Here is a 20,801-nt window from a genome sequence, read left to right on the forward strand (position 1 = left end):
TGTCCTTAACATGCTGACTGCTGCTGTTTTCTATGTGTTGAACTTGAAGTTTGTGCTTACAGTAATAATTCTTCTATGCATTTCTGTCATCACATGAAAAAAAAAAAACACAACCAAAGTTGTTTTGTTATCCAAGGCAGCTCAGTCTTTCTGATGCAATTATGTTAATTAATAACAAATCAAAGCTATGTATAAAACCCGGTTGAAAGATATTAATCAGCTGTGATATCTTTGTGCTTCCAAGCGGCAGTTGAGACAAATATTCTAACCTCAGCATCTATTTAGTAGCTGTTCTGTAGCTTTTGATCAAATCACATCAGTGAAAAAAAAGCCCTTAATACTCAGAAGAAAAGGGAAATTTGAACATGTAAAACTGATCAAACTCCTCCAGCTGAAGAAGATCAGGTGGTATGATGAAAAGGTGCAGAAAAGCTAACAAATGTTTCACCACCTGGAATATTTTTGCCTTTATTTTTGGCACACAGCTCTTCGTTATATTATCACAAAATGATGTCAGCATACAGAATAAATTAAACACTGCATGTGTGATTTTATTTATTTGTTACATTAATGAGGATTTCCATCATCCCTAAAATATATTTCCATATATGCACAGCTGCACTCTGTTGTCATTCTGTACAATGAGGCACAATCTCACATCAGGTGGTTTTGTAGGAAATATAATTAACTACATAACAAACATTTTTTTTTTTACAGATTTACAACATACACTAAAGTCAGTGTGACTTGATGACATCTTCATCCTCTCTCCTTTTTATTTAGAACTGGAAAGGCAGTCAGACATGTAAATACATTTGTACTGAAAATGGGAGTTTTTGCAGGTTTATCTTTGGTATATTAACACAACACAATAACTCAACCAGGCACGTTAACGTTAAGTAAAATTCAGACCCTGATTTGCTTTGGATGATTATCTGAGATGTTCTGTGAGGAAGTACAAGAGCTTTTATTTAAGTAAAACAGTATAAATTGAGAACATAAATAGAAAAATTCAGGCAGAAGTACAAGGAGAGTGGGATAAACAAACATTTTTGGTCATTTCATATCATCATAGAAATGCGAGCAGAATCCTTGATATATAAAAACATCTTTCAGGTAGAAAAACACAATGGAACAAGCTAGATTGTTGCAGTTCATAAAAAAATAAGGTGTTGTGTGATTTTGCATCTCAGAGAAACTGGCTCTGTCTGATGGAGATGTGGCTGGCACAAAACATGCTCGCAGGACTAGGGGTTAATGTATCAAAGGCAGCACGCCAACCGCAGCCCCTGGGAAGAAAGTGTGAAAAATGTTGTGTGCTCAGGGGAGATAATCCAACAGTCTTTCTGTCTCTGCCAGAGTGTCTCTTAGTTCCCTGTTGGTCCCTTCACATCCAGAGACTGGTGGGCAGCCCCTGCCTGGAGGTTGCAAGCTGATGGGTCACAGTATCCATCAGGACCAGCTGCACCAGGAGGCCCAGGAACGCCGGGCTGTCCAGGAACGCCAGGAGGTCCCCTCTGCCCGTCCCGACCATCCTGACCGTAGCCAGGTTTGCCTGGCTCCCCTGTGAGCCCATAATTCATTGTAGTTAGTGGCTGGATTCAAAGTATAGTATGTTCACATTTTTCAAGTCTATCTTAATACAACAGTCCACATTCCATTATATACAAAAAAGGCGCTTTAACCTGCATTATTCCCATTTATACAGGCCTCCAAGAGAACCCGCTCAAATGCATTTTCTATGCAAGTGATGTAGAACAAAATCCTCAATCCTAAGTCTGTGTAAAAATTAGTCAGCTAAGGCTAATATGAGAATTAAGCAGTAGCCAGATCTTCCAAAGTTGCTGCATTTTTAGCATCAAAACTCCTCTCCTCTGTTTAATTGTGGAGTAATGAAAGGGTGCTATGAAGACCAAACTTTAGTTGATCTCCTGTTGATTATTCTAACTCATATTGGCTTTAAATGCATTGTATACTAAATAAGGATGGTGTGGATATTATTATCAATCATAGATCTCTTTAGGACCGATATGAACAGGAGAAATAATCACACTGAGCAAGAATTATTTCAGTGTACATATGATGCATTATTTATTTAAGATAAAGTTTAAAAACTTGGACTGAGGAGCAGGGGTAAGAAAAAAAAAAGACTCACCAGGAAGTCCAGGAGGTCCTGGCTGACCTTTAGGTCCCCGTACAGTGGGCCCTCTGGACCCTCTGTCACCCATTTCACCTGCAATGTATATTTTATGACAAAATGATTCCTGTGCAGCAGATACAGATACACCATTGTTTCATTTAATGTCTATTCTCTCACATCTCACTCAGCAGCACAGACTGACAGTATATTCATTACCTTTGGGTCCTTTCACTCCTATCTGTCCTGGTGGCCCTTTGAGTCCTGGAAGCCCTCTTGCTCCAGCCTGCCCAGGGAAGCCATTATCTCCTGGAGGTCCAGGAGGTCCTGGAGGTCCAGGTTTTCCAGGTAAGCCTGCTATGCCAGACTCTGGCCTCCTTAAACTAGCAGCTAACTGAGCCAGTTGTTCTGTTGAAGCGCAACATAAAGAAGACGATGAATCACTGGCTGCAAAATTGCTACCAAGACACTGACTGTTTCTCCACGGCTGAAGTTGATAGTTATTAAGGGACATTTTAAGAAATAACACTTCGTAATGGATCCTGCTGGAGCATCAGAGGGCTCCTTTCTGAAAGCCCAAAGCAGTTCTCTTAGAAGACATGGTCCAACAGCTCTTGTATTTGAGTTCAGAATGAAGCTCTTGAGCAATGAACTTGAGTGAGGTGAAACTGTGGTTGCAGTATCCAACCAGCCTCTCCTGTTTTTCAACCATTTTACATAAAAGATCCATAAATTGAGCAAAAAGTGGATAGTACTGCTTATTTCAAGCAATCAGTAACCAAAAATTTATGTTTGTAGTGCAAAACCTGTAATATTAATCTCCTGTGGCTCTTTGCTACATGGTATTTTGCACTTAAATTTCCAATTTTCTGGCTCCTGATGAAAATTCATGCAGTGGCTGCTTGATTGCCCTTTTTTTTTTTTTTTTTTCTTTAAAGATTTCCTTTCCAGGCAGATTCTTTGCTCGGAGCACAGGAGCGCAGGTCTGCTGGAGGTGAAATTAATTTTTCAGCACACCTGGTATAAAAAAATCATGAGTATGGGAGATGAGTTGTGAAGACATAAGAGCAAAAGAATGAAGAGAACAGAGGCTGCGACTTCAGTGAAACATTTCTAAAGCTCCAAGAAAGAACCTTTCATCCATCAAATAAACAAAGGCTGAAGCTTTTTTCATGTTTTGGTTATGAGACCTTCCCTTTCTGAACTGCAGAGTATTCAGCAACAGCCTAGATCAATGAGACAATAGAGGGGTGGCTCTGTGTGTGCTTGTGTAATGAAGCATTCTGGGAAATATTAAAGAGATGAAATGAGGCACAGGGGAATGATAAATGGGGTCAAAGGCCTATCTTTTCTTACCTTGCATGACTCGCATGCAAACTTGTTTGATGTGCTGATCACTTGGCTCTTTACCCTAGAAGGAGAAAGACGACTTAATAGATTTCATGACACTGTATAAAACATGTACATAAAGACTCCACAGGGCTATTTTACTGCCTTGCTTTAACTGAAGGATTATTTGGTGGAGAATTTTTTTTTTACTATTTATGGACTTACAAAATACATTTAATAAACTCAATATGCACCGTGGAAACGCTAAAAATGAGGCTTACTTTCTCTTCCCTTTACTCCCCTTGAAAAGTTAACATTCTGACGATACAAAGGTTTCTTCTCGCAAAAATACGGGTGTTGAATTTGAGTTAGTGTTTTTATTGATCTTGATAAGAAAACATTCTTCTCCTGTGCGTTCTCTACAGGGATGCCAGAGTAGATATTCAGTTCATATCTGCAGAAGCATTTGGGGGTTCAAAACCTTTAAAATCTCAACATTTCCAAAACATCTTGTTTTCATACTCTGTTGTATTCCCTGCTGTTTTAAAATATTTGTGCGAGTTGGAATTTATTTGCACAAGTAAAAATCTATGAAGGCCATGAAAATAATGAGGATCAAAGCCTGTAGAGAATTATTAATCCCAGAGAGAATAGTGGTCTCTAAGATTTCTCTAGTAAGTTTTTTTTTTTTTTTTTTTAATCTTTGTTAGTGTGTCCATATGGAGTTTTTATATGCTAGAAGATAAATCATTAGTGAAATAAGCAGTCAGTGCCATGGCTGAGCATTTCTACCTCAAAACTGTATCATTTCAATGGCACAAATTCAGACTTACTAAGTTGAATACTTTATCACAATCAGTTTTCAGCTCAAACATGTATGGCTGAATTACTAAAAACTAGCTGTTGTATAGCATAGAGTGGTTTTACAGTATTTGAGCAGCGTTGTAGGTTAGCAGGTGTGCTCAAGTTGCAGCAAGTACGCGAGGCTGGTGGACATAGAGGGACTATTATCATGGAAATCTTGTAAATATGCTACTTTGATACACAGAGATGAGTTTTAGGAGTTTCATTCAAAGATAAACTTTAAATATGCTCTGGAGAGCTACAGAAGAAGTACTAAAAATAATGAGTGCCCTATATTTCCATGAGAATTGACCCTAATTAGCAAGACAATGGAAAGATAAGTATGAGATGATCTTTAGGAGCAGACTTGTGAATTTGTTTAAAGGTAAAATATGCAGTAATGCCTGTACAGTACACAGAGAGGATTTATTCAAAACTGTAAGGTCAGTTAGAAAAATACAAGAGGATTTGACTATTTTAAGTGATAGAGGAGGTTTAAAACTCAAAACAGTGTCATGGCTTATTTTAAAGTTGAACTTTTGTTTCTTTGAGGTTACACGTGGTTCTTCTATGCCAAAATTGATGCAATAAAAGTTGTGATTTGATGTGAAAATGCAAGAAAATGCCTGGTGTGCAAACTGTGGGATGTGTTGTTAAACTGCATACTGCATATTAGGAAAATTTGCTTGCAGGAGCAAGTAGTCATTTTCCATTTATGTGGCTTTAATATGAATAACAACTAACCCCGTGGTCAGTGATGCACTGACTATGCAGAAACTAGACAAACATTTAATAATATTAGAAAGCACTGGGTGGAAGGAACAGATCACAGCTGAAGACTGTGATCAAATTTCAGTTGTGATCAAATCTCTTTAGATTGGAAAACAGGTTCTATGAGATGATTCCTTTATTTTATGTAACTTTTTACTGTCTGTAAGTCAGAACCTTGGTTAAGGACATGACCTGGTTTGTTTCTTTTCTTGTTTTTTTCTCATCCTCATACACATTCTCTAAACTTCTGCTTTGAAGTGTTTTCTCTCTGACCTACCGCAGGACCCTGGGTCCCTCTGACTCCAGGTGGACCCCTGTTTCCCTGCATGCCCCGTGGTCCAGGTGTGCCAGGAGGCCCTTCAATGCCAGGCTGCCCTCGACTCCCCTCAGGACCTCTCCTGCCAGGTTCTCCAGGGTTACCAGTCTGGAAAGAAAAGAAGTTTAATGCCAGATAAATATCCCAGAACTGCAGCCCTTTCTGAGTGGTTTCACACAGCAGAGATGAGAGGTTAAAATAGTGTGTTTGAACTCACTTCTCCCTTAGGTCCAGGTTCTCCTGCTTCACCCTATGACACATTGATAAAACACAGAGGAGGGAAACATTTGCAAATTCACTCTGATGACACTGAACAGTTAAAATAAGTCAAAATGATTCTGTTCGTGCAGAAACTTACAACATCGCCTTTGTCTCCAGGATTTCCTTCATCACCTTGTACTCCCTATGAAAACACAGTGTGTAAATAATTTATGCAAAAAAAAACATTTGTTATATAAATGCAGCATTTTGCTATTAAAAAAGTATTAATATAGCATCAGGATAGCATACTTGCTCTCCTTTGGGTCCCGCTTCTCCACGTTCTCCCTGTAATTAGCAAAACCAATATGTTACCTAATTAAATGATCATTACATGATGGCTTGCTGAATACAGATGTACAGAATATTTGATTTGTGTACACTAGGGGGAGCCGATCAACTGTTTGTTGTTGCGCATTGATCCCAGTCTTGCTTTTTGAGACAATAGTTCTAAACCAGAAAATGTTTTTCATTGGGAATGTGTTGTTTTCTTACCCTGTCTCCTTTAACTCCAGGCAAGCCAGGAGGACCTGGAAGACCAGGAAGGCCGGGGTCACCTTTGGGTCCCTGTAACACAAATACATGCACATCTAATGAGGAGAAACAAGAAAACATCTTCAGTTTCCTTTTCAGTCTAGAATAGAGCATTATTTTTAAGCTATTTCATGTAAACAGTGTTGAAACTGCTCATAATATAAACACCAGTTAAAATTATGTTTTATATGTTGCATATTAGAGTACATCCACACTATTTTCACATAATTAACTTTAATAAAGCTTAGCACTGCTGCTTATTCTGTCAGGCATGTTTGTGTGTGCCACTCTGTCTTTGATCGCTGACCAAGTGGTTGAGGAATGCCAGGAGAACAGAGAGCTCTTTCAGGCTGCTGCTTAGTCTCCCCTTACTGTGAAAATAGACCTCATGTGAGATCCAGCCTCAGTCTATTCTCTGAGACATTCCAGTGAAACAACAGCCAGGACTATAGACGATGAGGTTTATTTCTTTTTAGATTCTTTCTTTTAACATATCAAAAATGCAAGATTTAATTATTTTTTGATGCCTCTTTTTGTGGATGTATTCTCTTGCAGTTTTACTATTCATTACTACCAGTGATTCTTGGATATACACTGGCTGCTGAAGCTTTTAAAGGATATACTTTCAAAAGAAATACATTTTTCAAATCATAATGGATGACTTAAAATCCAAATTTAATTTGATTTTACGGCTCTTGTGTTTCTAACTTACTCGGGCTCCTGGCTTGCCAGCTGGACCTACGGGGCCTTGTTCCCCTACATCTCCCTGTAGAGAGGAAGAGAAAATGATAAGAAAGTAAAGAGAAGTAAACGTGGAATTTAAAGTTTCACCATGAGCAAAACAAAGACGACAGAAAGCCAGCTAGTTGAAATACTCACAGGCTCACCAATAGGTCCGACAGGTCCCACCTCTCCCTGTTCTCCACGCTCACCCTGTGGTGTGACAATGAAAGGAAACAGCACAGTGACACAACAGAGGTGACAAAGCAACAGCAAAGGTGTTTCAACATACTCTGCTCTCACTTACTGGTTTGCCAGCGGATCCTATTGTTCCGGGGAGGCCTGCCTGACCTGCATCTCCCTGTAGAGAAACAACCAAACTGCCATTCAGATTTCAACAATTTAAGAGGAAAACTATGAATTTAAGACACCATGGAAAACTTTAAACAATTAATCAAGCAGACAACCTTTGGGCCACCTAGGCCTTTTGGTCCGGGTGCACCAGGCAATCCCTAAAAACAGAGAAGACATCTTGAGATACAACAATGCCATTTTTTTTTTTTAAATCCATAAAGAAGAAATATGTCTAGCAGCAAGTGTCATTTCTAAAATATAACGCACCTCACTGTCAGAAACACTGGAGGATGAAGGCAGGTTTAGTGGATGAAAATACATTTTTTAGTGCTTTTGACCCAAAAAAAAAAGCTTATGGTAATGAAAGCACTCTTTGTATTTGAAAACAGGTGACAACTTATACATCTACAAAACCTTTCATAAGGCTGCCACAAACTGCCACCTGATTCTCATTAGTGCCTTTCATTAGACAAATCAAAGAAGAGAGGGTTGGAGAAACTTTGTTCTCACACTTCTCCCTGAAGAAGACAGTAATCACTATCTCACAGCACTGCCTGCTGTGTTTGGACTGTATAATATTATATCATTACTATTATTATGTGATGGAATTTAGCTTGCCTGCAAGGTTAGCCCACAGAAAATAGTTCAGCTTTATTATATATTATAGAATGCATGAAGCTCAAACATTATTGTGACTGCTGCTTGGGGAGATGAGTATTGCGCTGCGGTTCTCATGCTTCAGAGTGTTTCTGAGGAGTTTACTCAGGTGCATTCCAGTCATGACAGTTTGGGGTGAACGGTCATACTCACAGGAAGCCCCTGAAGTCCAACTTCTCCAGGAACGCCTGGCTTCCCAATACCTCCCTGCAGGGAAAGAGGCAGAGCAGAAATGAAGCTGCCCCCGCTCCTAACAGCCACACAGCCAAGCCTTGTGAATATTTTTTAAAATATCCCAAAAATGCAGTGTAACATTACTACTATGAAGCAGTGCAATTAATAGTTTACCTTTGCTCCTGGCATACCAGGAATACCCTCACGACCGTCCACACCTGGTAGACCCTGGTGATAAATAGGAAGAAAACAGAATCCATTGTTTGCAGACATTGTGTCTGACAGTTATCGGATTATTCGCCATCATTGACCAAACACTCACAGCCTCTCCTTTGGGACCTGGAAGGCCTGTGATTCCTCTTGGCCCTTGAACACCCTGAAGAACAAAGCAACAAATCATTTAATCCATTCATAATGGGAATACAAAACAAGTGATTATTATTTTATGTCCGTGGTGATGATGAGGTGTCTACTAACCGTTTCACCTTTAGGCCCAGGCTCACCCATCACGCCTCTCTGGCCTTGATCCCCCTGAAATAACGCACGGAATCATATACATCTCATACATGTCACACTTGCCGCCAACTGCATTTGCATTGAGGGACAAACTTACAGTTGCCCCTGCGACACCCTGGGGACCTGGATCTCCATCAAGACCTCGAGCTCCCTGCCAGAGAACAATATAAGCGTTAATTATTGGTATATTTCTTTAAAGACTGACAGTTATAATGGAATTCACCCAACGCTTGAAAAATAATCCAGTAAGATATATCTGACAGCTTAAATACTTTAAACACTAACCATCTCTCCCTTGGGACCCATCATTCCCGTGGCTCCACGAATTCCCTGAGGGCCCTGAAATAACAAACATATCCAGCAGGTGCATCAGTGAGCAGAAAAGAATTAACGTGACACAGTAAAAAAAAACAAACAGCAACTTTAAACACTCATGTATGAAGTGCAGAAACTAACCGTTGGTCCTTGGGCTCCGACCTCCCCCAGACTTCCCTGGTCTCCCTCCTCGCCCTAAGTGAATTAAAAACAAACAACAATAGCAGAAAACCAGCACAAATTTAATCAGATGACACACCAAACAGCAAATTTAACCACATTATAGTAGTTAAGGCCATATCCAAACACATGATGTGTCCAGCACCCCATCACTGCCTCTGTTTTTTCATTCAGAAATATTATAAATGGATGCTGCTCTTATCTGCTGTGTTAATTAGAAAATGAGGCAATCATTCTCCAAAGTGTTTAATACCCACTGTTTAATTGATTGCAAGGGGGCAAAAGCAGGCAAGCATTTAACTCCAAATAACCATTCTCCAGCTTCCCAAATTACAAATAATTTATATGCTGCCTCTGTGGTAGACCCTCGGAAGCATATCCATTAAGATAGATAGTGGTTGAGGTCTGCAGCTGCACACATTTTCTGCTGTTAAAAAGGCAATTTATCCTTTTAAATACATGTAGCCTGTTAGAATGGGCAATTTACACGTGAACAATACAAATACAATAATCAAATATTAAATAACAAGTGGAAATGAATGCAGCGAAATGGGTCAGCATTTGTTTACATCATAGAGCGACAGAGAAAAGAGGGCGTGACCTTAATGCTGCCTCTTCATTTTGTGTCTTATGAAATACTTAGAACTCATATTCTTTTTTCAGGACAGTGTTTTTACTTTTCAAAAAGAGGAAGATGCCAGGCTGCTGAATCATTAAAAGAAAAGACCTCAATATCTGGTTGTTTGATAGAAATAAATAAATAAAATCTCCCTGTCTTTGCCTGTTTGCAGAGACTTTGAAGTGAATGAAAGATTAGTGCTGATATTATATGTAGTGTGGAATTACAGGAAAATGCAAATGAAAGATCAGTGTTGATCAGACACTGTTTCTGTTCACTTCGAATGCAAAATAAATGGTAAACTGGTCACACACCAGTGGTGGAAGAGCTGCCAAGCTGCCGTCACAAGCAGCCTCTGGTTCATTGTCTTGCCCAAAGACATTTGCAGAGGAGTCTGGGATGAAGCGATTAGAGGACAAACTGCTCTCCCACCAGACCCCCAGCAACCCGTGAACTATTGCATGTTTTTGTATGCAACTGGGCAACAAAATCTTTTTGACAACCATATGCCAGTGCACAATCTTCTACATAAACACAAACCACACTTATTTTACATTTTCATATTCATCTTGAATATCATGGAAACCTCAGCACAACATTCAGGTATTCTATTATTACTATTCTATTGTTAACTGTAAATATCTTCCTATAGAAGATATGTGAATGGATTTGTGAATGGAAGGCAGGCAAAAGGCCCTTCAAATGAAACTTTCAGTGAAGGAGAAAATCATTCTCAGGGACGAAGGGCAGACTGACAGTAAATCATATCCTGGCATGGGGTGATAAAGGGAGATAGACCCAGACTCATTTCCATTTATATAGTGCATGGACACATTACAGGGAGAGGGCAGTTGTGCTTGAACATCATTTCAAATAAATCATCCTCTGTGAATTATAAGGAGTCAGAGGAATTACACACAAGCTTGTATCATTTCCTCTTGAAATAGAGCAGCACGAATAATACTTGTCTCAAAGGTGTCGGGAATCCATTTCAGCTCATGCGTGTTATTTCTGATGTGGAACATTCTGGCATGTGTGAAAGTTGTGGGAGGGAGATTTATGTTTTTGAGTAATTGCTTATGCAGTTTTAGGAGTATAAATATATATACCATTTCACAAGATTAGAAGTACTTGACTATGAGTTAACAAATGATGATTTGTTTCCCTAAATATAACATATTTTACCTTGTGCCCTTGCTTTCCAGGTTCTCCTGCTTCACCCTTTACTCCTTTGTGGCCCTGGAAACAATCAGAGAATAAACGAAGCACCAATTAAACACTCTATATTTTGAGACACTAACGTGATTTGAGAGCAACAAAGAGCCATCTTCAGTTCACCTTCATGCCAGGAAGACCAGGATGTCCAGGGGTCCCAGGTGGACAAGAGTTTGGACACTAAACAACACAAATAAAGTCAGAAAATATTCTCAACATCCTGTGCAAAACAAAACGGAACAAAAACAAAATCTCATTTATGTATTTCACAAAGCAATGTTTTACCAGGTCGGCACTGCCGAGCATTCCAGCTGCACCCTGAAATTGAGAGAAAATACAAGCTAACATTGTCATATTTCAAGGCATCAGCATCATGATGGATTGGAGAAGCTTGTAAATCGCTGAAAGACGGATATCGGCGTGCATCGATGGCATCTCTAATACTTCTCCATTAAAATATGAGGTCAGATGTAATCACTTGCCTGATGCCAGCTAAAGTTTTGTCCCTTACCCTGGGCCCTGTCGGTCCACGAGGTCCCTGTGGCCCTCTCACACCCATGGCCCCCTGTAAAAAGGAGACATAAATGTGTCAAAACCTACACAAGGAAGCTGAATGCACAATAAAAGAGATGAGCGTGAAACAATATTTATCTGGGAGGTTCATCAGATGGACAGCTACTACATAAAATCATGCATTACTAGTGTACATCCATCACTATCTTTGGGCCGTTTGAAAACTATGAATGCAGTTTTTGCACTACCAGAGTTTTGATGCTAAACCATTATTTCCTGATAAATACTATGAGTGGCTAAATGTATTCAGTACTCCAGTAAACAATACAGTTGAATAAACTGTAGCTTTGCTGACCTCTTAAATGTGCAAACAGTCAATCAGAGGAATTTGAATTCAAGGTTTACAGAGCTACATTTCTCATGTATAGTTACATGTGATGGGTATTTAAATGTACCGAGACGCAATTGCATCATACATGGGGAAGTGTGGTTAACCTAGATTGCAACTCGCACTGTATTTTCATAATCACTGTTTTGATACTGACAACAACAGCCAAAAACTACTCAAATGTTAGTCCTAACTATAATGCACAGATTAATTATGTTATATGAAATACCAATAACAATGACAATAATAATAATTTATTTTAATCAAATAGATTTCCAGGCCTTAAATAATTTTACAATTTTCTTAGAATGTGTAAAAAAAATGCTAAATCCATCCATCTAGCTTCAGTTTGACAAGAAGATACCAAAACATTGAGTGTGTAAAAATCTGCATTTTTCATTCATATAATTAGTGTATGGTGCACAATGTGTGTACTGATGTGTTTTGTCATATCTTTGAAAGTATCAGCATACAGTGGTGTGCATATATACATCTTGCTTACATTAATTATATTATGACTTTGCAGACAATGCTTTAAATCATCTGTAAACAGTTTTCAATGGCACAGTTTATCCAATGAATTTGGTTGCACCTCACCCAACAGTTTTGCCACTTCAGTTTGGACTGACTGCTAATTTATTATTATCACCACCACTAGATGAAAATAAACACATCTGTTCTGTCATTTGCCACCTCAACGCTCCTGATTGTAGCTTTTGTAGAGTATTTTTCTAGCCTGCTGACCTAATTTAAAACATCATAAAAGTCCATTTCTCTGCCTCTACTCACAGGTGGTCCACCTTTCCCCACTTCACCCAGAAGTCCTCCAGGCCCCGGTGGTCCCTGTTCAAAGTCACATTTCAGTGATTCAACATTATTAACACAATTTGGATGAAGACCAAATAATACTAAACTTTAAGAGGTGCGGTGCAACTTATAGTGCTGTTGATGGAGCAATCAAATTACTTACAGGGGGTCCATCTGGCCCAACGCCCTAAAGAGACATATACAGTACGATTCAGTGTGATATATAGAAATTTATGAGACAATAAAGACTTGAACATTAAAATGCAAACAGCTTCTAGATTCTTGGTCTAGATCCTTGGATTGACAAGCTAAGAGAGGAAACTTCACTCACAGCTGTTCCACGAGGTCCAGGTTTTCCAGGTTCACCCTAAAGAACAGATATAAACATATCAGATATATCAATAGGATTGAGACATATACAGAAATGTGTTTTCAGGTAAAATAGAGCTGTGTGAGCCTGCAGACGGTCCGAATTAACATTCCTCCAGCTCATCACATGACTGAGCTGGGCACACTTGACCCAGCAATGTTTAGCCTAATGAGGACCGATGTTGGGGCTTCATGCTCCACGGAGATTACAGAGAAGACTTGCAGGATTAAGTCTCATGTGTCATGAGGAATTGGTTTATGCACTGCGGTTCTCGCTGCCATGCCAAAAGACTGGACAGCCGCTTGGCACCATTTCACTGACAATCTCTGAAGCAGGAAAGCAAAGGCTCATTAGTCACTCACTTTCTGTCCGGGGGGACCGTCAGGCCCAGGATCTCCAATGGGGCCAGTCAGACCCTGCAGAGAATGGACATCCAGCTAAATTAGCACATCATAACAAATCCAAAGAAAGCAGCACCTAGATATTTTCATTTTACAGTAACAAGTTCAAGTGAACTATTGTCAATATTTCTAAATTGAAAACCTCCACATGTTACATCATCATAACACCATTACACTTGTGTGGGAAGAATCATTCTTATTCATAAATGGGATTAACGTCACTACAACCCACTCCTTTAAAGTGTTTCATCATAGACTGCACGGCTGCTTCTTCGCCTTCATCAGTCACATTGAAATGAACGGTCTGTTCATAAACATGTCATCCACAAGAACATGTTCAATTTAACAGGCACACAGAAAAAGACAGCAACGAGGCAGAGGGCAAAACTCTTAGACTGCAAACCAAGAGGACAGCAACATTCCTGTGAGTCATTTCAAACAAGTGCTCTGAAAGAAATCATTCCACACTGTTTTGAGGATTCTCAACAGGAGATACCAACAGTGACCAACCAACAAAGCTCCTATTGTTGTTGGGGTCCTTGTAGCTGTAATGTCTAAACAGTCAGTGAGTCAGAAAGAATACATTACATTTAAATTCTAAATGAAATAAAGTGATTCTAGAAAGCTAAATCTTAAATGAAGCCCCTTTTCTCAGTCTATCAATAACATGCAGTATTAGGTTTGGATATTTTCCTAACCCACCCTTAAACTCTGAAGTGACCCACAGCTAATTAGGCTCGGGTCCTGGTTTACCCTGTTACAGAGGAAATGTGGATTTGTTCATCCTGTTTAATAAATTCCTCACATTTTTGCACACATTTCCCCAAGATCCCCCACTACATCTGAAATATCATTGGGCATTCCGCAAGACTAGTTTGTGCAAACATAACCTTTATGGTGGGAGGATCACACTTTGTGGATCCACCCCCTTGTTGGTTTAAGGATTACACCTCAACCTCATTAAAGTCGACATCAGTTCTATAAAATATGAAACACAGAGTACTCACATCATTTCCAGGAATTCCAGGTAATCCCGATGATCCGGGTTTACCTGCATCTCCGTCAGGTCCCTAAACCCAAAGGTTCAACACACATACATCATTCACAGAAAACAATGAAAAGCAATGCAAAAACATCTTTTTGTTAAATATAATAGTTACAGGAAGACCGTCCTCGCCATCTTCTCCCCTGTCCCCCTGAAACAAAAGAGATTCAGTGTTTAAAGAATTGAAAATAGTGAGCTATTTGCAAAGTATCTTGCACATTATATGGACAATGTAAGGACTTACAGCGATGCCATCAATTCCTGGGACACCTGCAGGTCCAATAGGGCCAGGGGTCCCATTGTTTCTCTGTGAAAAATAATAATGATAGTAATGTCAAGAGAAAATGCAGAAATTCCTGCCAATTTTGTTCTTTCTTGTCCTTATATACTGCTACACAGAGGCTATGAAAAAAATGAGAGCAGGTGCACCGCCTTATTATTTCTCCCTGCAGAACTGTCTCTGTAACACTGAAGTGCTTACAGTACACTGAGAGGATTTCTGCTTCAATTTTATCAGTATTAGACGGCACATTCTAAAAGCCAAAAGTTTAAAGAGGACAACTCTCAAATGTTGCATATTCTACTTTTTTTTTCGAAAACAGATGCTCCATATATATTTAGAGAATAAAATATTCAGAGCATCTCACCACAGTTGAAGGCAAAGTTATGTTATTATTCAACATATGCGCCAACAAAACACTCACCTGCACCTCTGTCACATCAGTCTAGACACACAAATAGAAAGAACACAGAGAGAGAAAAACAGAAGTCTTACTTGAGACGAGCAAATAAGGACGAGCTGCAGTAGCAACACCAGAAAAGGCCCTTTAACGCCAGGGGGCCCTGCCATGATCTCCCCTGTGTGCAGGAAAGGTAAAAGTTGTAGTCCTTTCTCTGGGCTTTGTTGGGTTGAAGGAGCCCCCAGCCAAACAACCCAACTGAATCCGCCTCAGCTATCTAGACCGTCCGAGGTCCCATAGCTATCAGGGGCTCATGTATATTCATACTTCGACTGGCTGCAGGAAGGGATTGGAGGGTTTGTAGGGGGATACCACAGGGAGGGGCCACACTGCAGACACCACCAATAGGGGGGAACAGCGGGTTATTTAACCTCTGCTATCACCCACAGTTATTTCACTCATGTATTTTTTGATTTGATCAATTTAACTTTGCACTTTAAATGTCAATAATGCTGTGGGCAAAAATAATTTGGCAAGGATGCAGAAACAAAAATAATATATAGTGATTGCTGATTACACACAGGCATTATGGATGATTTTTACACACAAAAAGTTGGGATGTTTATTGTGGATGTTATTTCCCCTTTCTCAGTCAACCAGAAGTGTGTATTTTTAACAAATAGTCTGACATCTAAAACTAATATTTATGGGTTATTATGTTTTTTTCCCATTCTTACCGATGTTCTGGCTGGGAGGTCGTGACAAACCTCTGCCCGGGCTCGCATCACATCACAGTGAATCAGCATGGAGTAGAGTTCAAACTTGACAAATAAACAAATAAAAATATTACATTAGCACAACAGCAGTAGAACAGAAGTGCAGCCTCCTATCCGCTGTATGTTAAAGCACAGTCCTCTAACGGCACTGCATCCCAGGGCAAGAGGCTGCTTCCATTAACAATCTAGCCTCAGTCTGTAGCATGAGATAAAAGGCATAACTATGTCTAACAGCATAAAGTACTTTGTTTGCACAATAAATTACTTACAACATGGGACTCATTACTGAAACATCACTATGGACCTTAAACGCAGATAACCCTGCGAGTTATAACGTTGGCAAAGTAGGTAATTTATCTGCTATGTGTGCAATTACACAAAACAAAGGCACGTATGCATCTAAATACTTAGAAAACATGCACCTGAGCTGTATGGTGTGGCACTGCAGGGTCATTCAGCCTATGCACAACTCATGCTGTTCGCCAGAACGTGCAACATATTTGTAAAGCCTGAATGTAGGGACAGTAGACTTAACCTACTGGACACTGAAACAGACAAACCAAACAGGCTGGTGAGAAAACTCAGCGATTCCAAAAGTTTTGCATGGCAATACTGCCCCTAAGTAAACCCACTATAGGGAGAAAGTCCTCTGCATGTATGGTGAAGCAAGGATCAAGAATTATGTGAATCAAATTTAAGATAATCTTTAAAAGAACTGGTAGTTTCGTTCTATATTATTGTTGCATTATAATGTGAATGATCATTAAGCATCACAAACACAATTGGGATACAAAGCTTTCATTGACCTGCTTTTTTTTTTTTTTTTTTTTTTTTTACACTTTTCATAATGAGAAATAACTAAATAATCATATCTTAGTCAGACAATATGTCATTTATATCACATCCAAGAAGCATTCTACTTTTTGGAAGCAGCCTAAACCTTAAGGCATCAGATATTTTGTAAAAAAAAAAAACAGTACGCTGTAATGGAATAAGAAATAGCAAATAATCCTGTCTAGTATTAGTGCTTGTGAAATGTTTCTGTCCATCAATATAAAGCCTCCCACCTCCACTGTTCACACTCAGTGTGACAATAAACATACCGGAATTGCCACCACAGGGTTGTCCTTGAGCTTTCCTATCAATGTGAAGCCATCAAGACTGACTTTTTTCCGGGGTGGAATATTCTGAGAACCAATCAAGACACAGTCCACGAAAAGAGCCACACTGTGCCTCCTGATGTCCAGTAACACTCGGTGCCACTGGTCATTGAAAAGAAAAGGCAGGGGGCCGAAAACAACAGTCTGCCTCCCGGTGTTCAGTGCAGTGAAGGTAAACTCCAAAGACCTCGACTTGCCATTGAGTGTGACAGCCAGCTGCTCGTCTCCATTCACATCCTGCATTTGCCAGATATTCCAGTTTGTATTTATGCTGCTGTCACTCATGCGCAGCACTGCCACAAATACAAACTCCTCTGGCAGTCCCAGTGGATAAGCTGATCTGAAACATAAAGGATGGACTATTATTAAGTCAAGAGTGATTGTGAAACCTATTTCTTATTATAAGAAATATCTTGTCTGTGCATTATTTAATAAAATCGTGCTACATAATGAATTTGATGGTGCAGATAAAGCCAGACTTTAATGTTCAGGACCATGGACAGGGTAAACAGTGTTATACCAGCTCAGCCACTAGATGTCGGTGTTCACTCATACATTTTAACGCACTGTGGCTTACCTTGTGTTGATTCTGAAGTTGAAAGCCGGGCCGATTTGATAAGCAACATCCTGAGGAGATGGTCCAGCAACCTTTTTGACAGTGCCCCTTCTTGCCAGCTCAGCGATGTGGAACTGGGACATAATATAGAATCCTGAGGGTACAGGCACACAAGAGTGGTTAAACACAAAATCATTTCAGAGGGCTTGCAGTAATCCCTCAGGGTGGTGATTTGATTCTTCTACATGACCAAAAACCCCATAGGCAACATCTTTTATTTTTTCTATTATGCTGCTCAAGTGTTCCTGTAATAATGTCTCTTTAGAGGGAAAGTGTTGGTAAGCAAGTGTCAGACATATACAGACGGGTGACAAATGAAAGAAAATCCTGAACCATTGATCCCTACAGTGAAGGGATTCAGTGACTCTGTTATGCTGTTTGGGCCATTCTGCAGGCCTGTTTAGGTGAGCTTGTACCGCTAGACAGAACAGTGATTGCAAATCTAAACAAAATTATTTTGACCTTAAGCCTATAATGAAATATTTCTGTCTTGAAAGAATAGTGGTTAGCACAACAATGCCTCAATCTACTGGACACAAAGTGTCACTGACAGATTTGATTTGTATTTAGATATTTTGTGAATTCACCTGGGAAATGATTCTCTCCAATTCTGATCTGAAGACACATGGACTGCCGCTCCATATGAACACCAACTTGAGATGAAAATCTCACAGCTGCAAGATGGAAAGAGAAAGCAGCCTGTTAGTAGTCGTGTGTGTGTGTGTGTGTGTGTGTGTGTGTGTGTGTGTGTGTGTGTGTGTGTGTGTGTGTGTGTGTGTGTGTGTGTGTGTGTGTGTGTGTGTGTGTGTGTGTGTGTCTTGTGTGGAGGGAATAAAAACTCAGTGTTTGGAAAGCTGCACCACTGCCTTGAATAAATATTAGACTATCTCTGACTGTTTGTGCTTTCCTCTTTAACACTGAAGCGATAGATTTGCCTGTTTTTACACATCTGGACAGGAAGTTAAAGGTGTTTATCAAGTTTGAATAAATAGTTACATACAACACATTCTTCCTTTATCCATTTGCAAAAAACGGGTGTCAGCATTGTATTAAACGTCTGACGCTGTTCAAATGAATAACTCAGAGCTGGCGCTGTGTTGAACATGCTACTGTATAATCATGCTCACAGCTGCTAGACAGGATGCATGTCATAAAATATAGATAATAGCAGCAATGTCAACACACAAAATAATGTGAACGCCTAATGGAAAAGAGGCCATGTGGTTATATATTATAGACATATATCAAACGGGTGGTTTACATCAATAAATATCAATTAGCAGAATCTGTCAGCTGGAACACCTGCAACATGAAACAACTAACAGAGCTCCATAGACCTCATTACATATATATGAGTGAAAACAATTCACTCTGTCAAGAGGAGCATAAGTCACAGCACGGTCAAGTACAAGGAAACTGCTTCAACAAAAGGAACAGCAGTCACAAGTACAAACTAACCACAAGGGATATGATTAATATACCGAGTATGTTGGGGCTGACAAACAGTGCTAAATTAACATGACTCATGTCTGCAGCAAAGCACTGAACTGGTCACTTTGTTCCTTCAAGGTTAAAGTGTTTTTTGTTGTTGTTTTTTTTTTAATGAAATGTTGACATCATTTTGTCTTCCTTTGCCACTGTTATCTCAGCAAGTGCACCCTGCAGTACAGAAGATTACTTACTCTGAGAATGAAGTCCAGTGCAGAGATACTGTGGAATAGCATAGCAGCAGCACAGTGAGTACAGAATGATATTTCTGGAACAGAATCAGAAGGAACCATTAGCATTGATGTAATTTGAAATGAGATAACACGCTTACAAAAATTGACTGTCACTTTGTGATTAAAAGTGTCAGCAGTGTTCGCATCAATTACATGTCTTCTTTGGTCACACAAACACTGTGAAGTAAATGACTTACCTTTTGACTCCTCCCATTTCATAGCTTGATTTGGAAATGAAAAAAAGCACCTGCTGCTAGATGTTTTTTTGAGATTGGCTTCCGGGAGCGAACAAACCCCTGAAATTGTTGCTCTGTCAGCAGGAGTGAAAAACCTCACAAGTCACAGTGAGAGGTCTCTTATAGGCTTCACTGTTGTCATTTATTTGGGGGAGTGAGTCAACAGTCTCCACAGTGTCAACTTTGCATTCTACCAGCGTTCTCCGCATCCACTTTGGACTTAATGTTTGGCCTAATGTTTCTTCAATTGCACACTCACAAAACTGTATCCCATTTGTAGTTCTATTGTCATGCTTATGTAATAAATGTAATACCAACCAAATTAGCGATGAAAAGGATTGTGGTGGCTTCATTTACCCAGCACTTTGGGGATTTATATTCTCTGCGATCACTATGGTTGCACAGTATTCAGACACCATTGTTTCTAGTGCAGTACAACCTGAAAATCAATAGACGCTGACCAAGGAGCAATGCAGCCTGTGTTTGTTCAGTCAGGCAAAGAGGCAGAAAAAAACCAACTTTTGTACAAAGGCAATAATGTTCAGGACTAGTCTTTTTCATCGTAGTATTGACATCCAGATTGCAAAGATATGCAGTGTTGATTTCCATGAAGCTCAGCTTTTCATTTGAAGGTGTAAAGTATAAGAAATGAAACTGCTCATTGTAAACTGATGTCCCTCCCCCACATTTCCTCCTCACATCCTGCCAGTTTCCACTTGTTTCAAGTCTCCAGGAAAACAGATAAGTCAAATTGGACTTAATACTCTGGACACTGACATCCTCCTTTGTTATCAGGTTGCGGTACGCCAGTTTATAGTATAGGTCTACAGACTGTGGGAAGAAAAAAAAGTAAAGCACCGCATACAGAAAACCACGTCAGATACTCACCAATTCACTAAGAAAACGTTATTTACTTAAATGAGATGCAAAGGACCATCAGATGTGAATATATTTAAAAAAATAAAGAAGTCAAAGTGTAACAACAACAACAACAATAATAATAATAATAATAATAATAACCTAAAGAAGAAGAAAAGGAAGAAATATAAACGTCTCTAAGCTTTAAATGTTCCATTAATAGGCAGCAGGTTTGTTTTGCATAGCGTCAGCTGCGCCTCTGGTATGTGCAGTTACGCGCAGTTGAATGTTC

At 39.5% G+C, this 20,801-nt stretch overlaps 1 protein-coding gene across 1 annotated transcript; it reads right to left on the reverse strand.

Annotated features, from left to right (window-relative positions):
* Nucleotides 1-526: 526 nt before the first annotated feature.
* col9a1b (collagen, type IX, alpha 1b) lies at nucleotides 527-15,442 on the reverse strand. The gene is made up of 32 exons (XM_023261781.3): nucleotides 15,238-15,442; nucleotides 14,707-14,769; nucleotides 14,578-14,613; nucleotides 14,425-14,487; nucleotides 13,379-13,432; nucleotides 12,978-13,013; nucleotides 12,810-12,833; nucleotides 12,629-12,682; nucleotides 11,450-11,503; nucleotides 11,224-11,256; nucleotides 11,062-11,118; nucleotides 10,909-10,962; nucleotides 9,066-9,119; nucleotides 8,895-8,948; nucleotides 8,707-8,760; nucleotides 8,571-8,624; nucleotides 8,416-8,469; nucleotides 8,268-8,321; nucleotides 8,073-8,126; nucleotides 7,376-7,420; nucleotides 7,216-7,269; nucleotides 7,068-7,121; nucleotides 6,901-6,954; nucleotides 6,150-6,221; nucleotides 5,907-5,942; nucleotides 5,755-5,799; nucleotides 5,614-5,646; nucleotides 5,358-5,504; nucleotides 3,494-3,548; nucleotides 2,357-2,545; nucleotides 2,156-2,233; nucleotides 527-1,564 (listed from the first exon to the last, which is right to left on the reverse strand). Exons 1-32 carry the CDS (start codon nucleotides 15,310-15,312, stop codon nucleotides 1,368-1,370), a joined length of 2,040 nt encoding a protein of 679 aa, XP_023117549.2. The 5' UTR covers nucleotides 15,313-15,442; the 3' UTR covers nucleotides 527-1,367.
* Nucleotides 15,443-20,801: the final 5,359 nt, after the last annotated feature.

Source organism: Amphiprion ocellaris, chromosome 16, assembly GCF_022539595.1.
Source record: "Amphiprion ocellaris isolate individual 3 ecotype Okinawa chromosome 16, ASM2253959v1, whole genome shotgun sequence".
NCBI lineage: Eukaryota > Metazoa > Chordata > Actinopteri > Pomacentridae > Amphiprion > Amphiprion ocellaris.

What these genes read in the sequence shown, in the direction of transcription:
- col9a1b (XM_023261781.3), bottom strand. Translation starts at nt 15,312, where the DNA reads ATGGCAGGGCCCCCTGGCGTTAAAGGGCCTTTTCTGGTGTTGCTACTG. An exon ending in CTGGAATTCCTGGAAATGAT is followed by an intron (nt 13,433 to 14,424) that starts GTGAGTACTCTG and finishes CATTCTCTGCAG; the next exon opens with GGTCTGACTGGCCCCATTGG. An exon ending in CTGGCAAGCCAGGAGCCCGA is followed by an intron (nt 6,222 to 6,900) that starts GTAAGTTAGAAA and finishes TTTGTGTTACAG; the next exon opens with GGACCCAAAGGTGACCCCGG.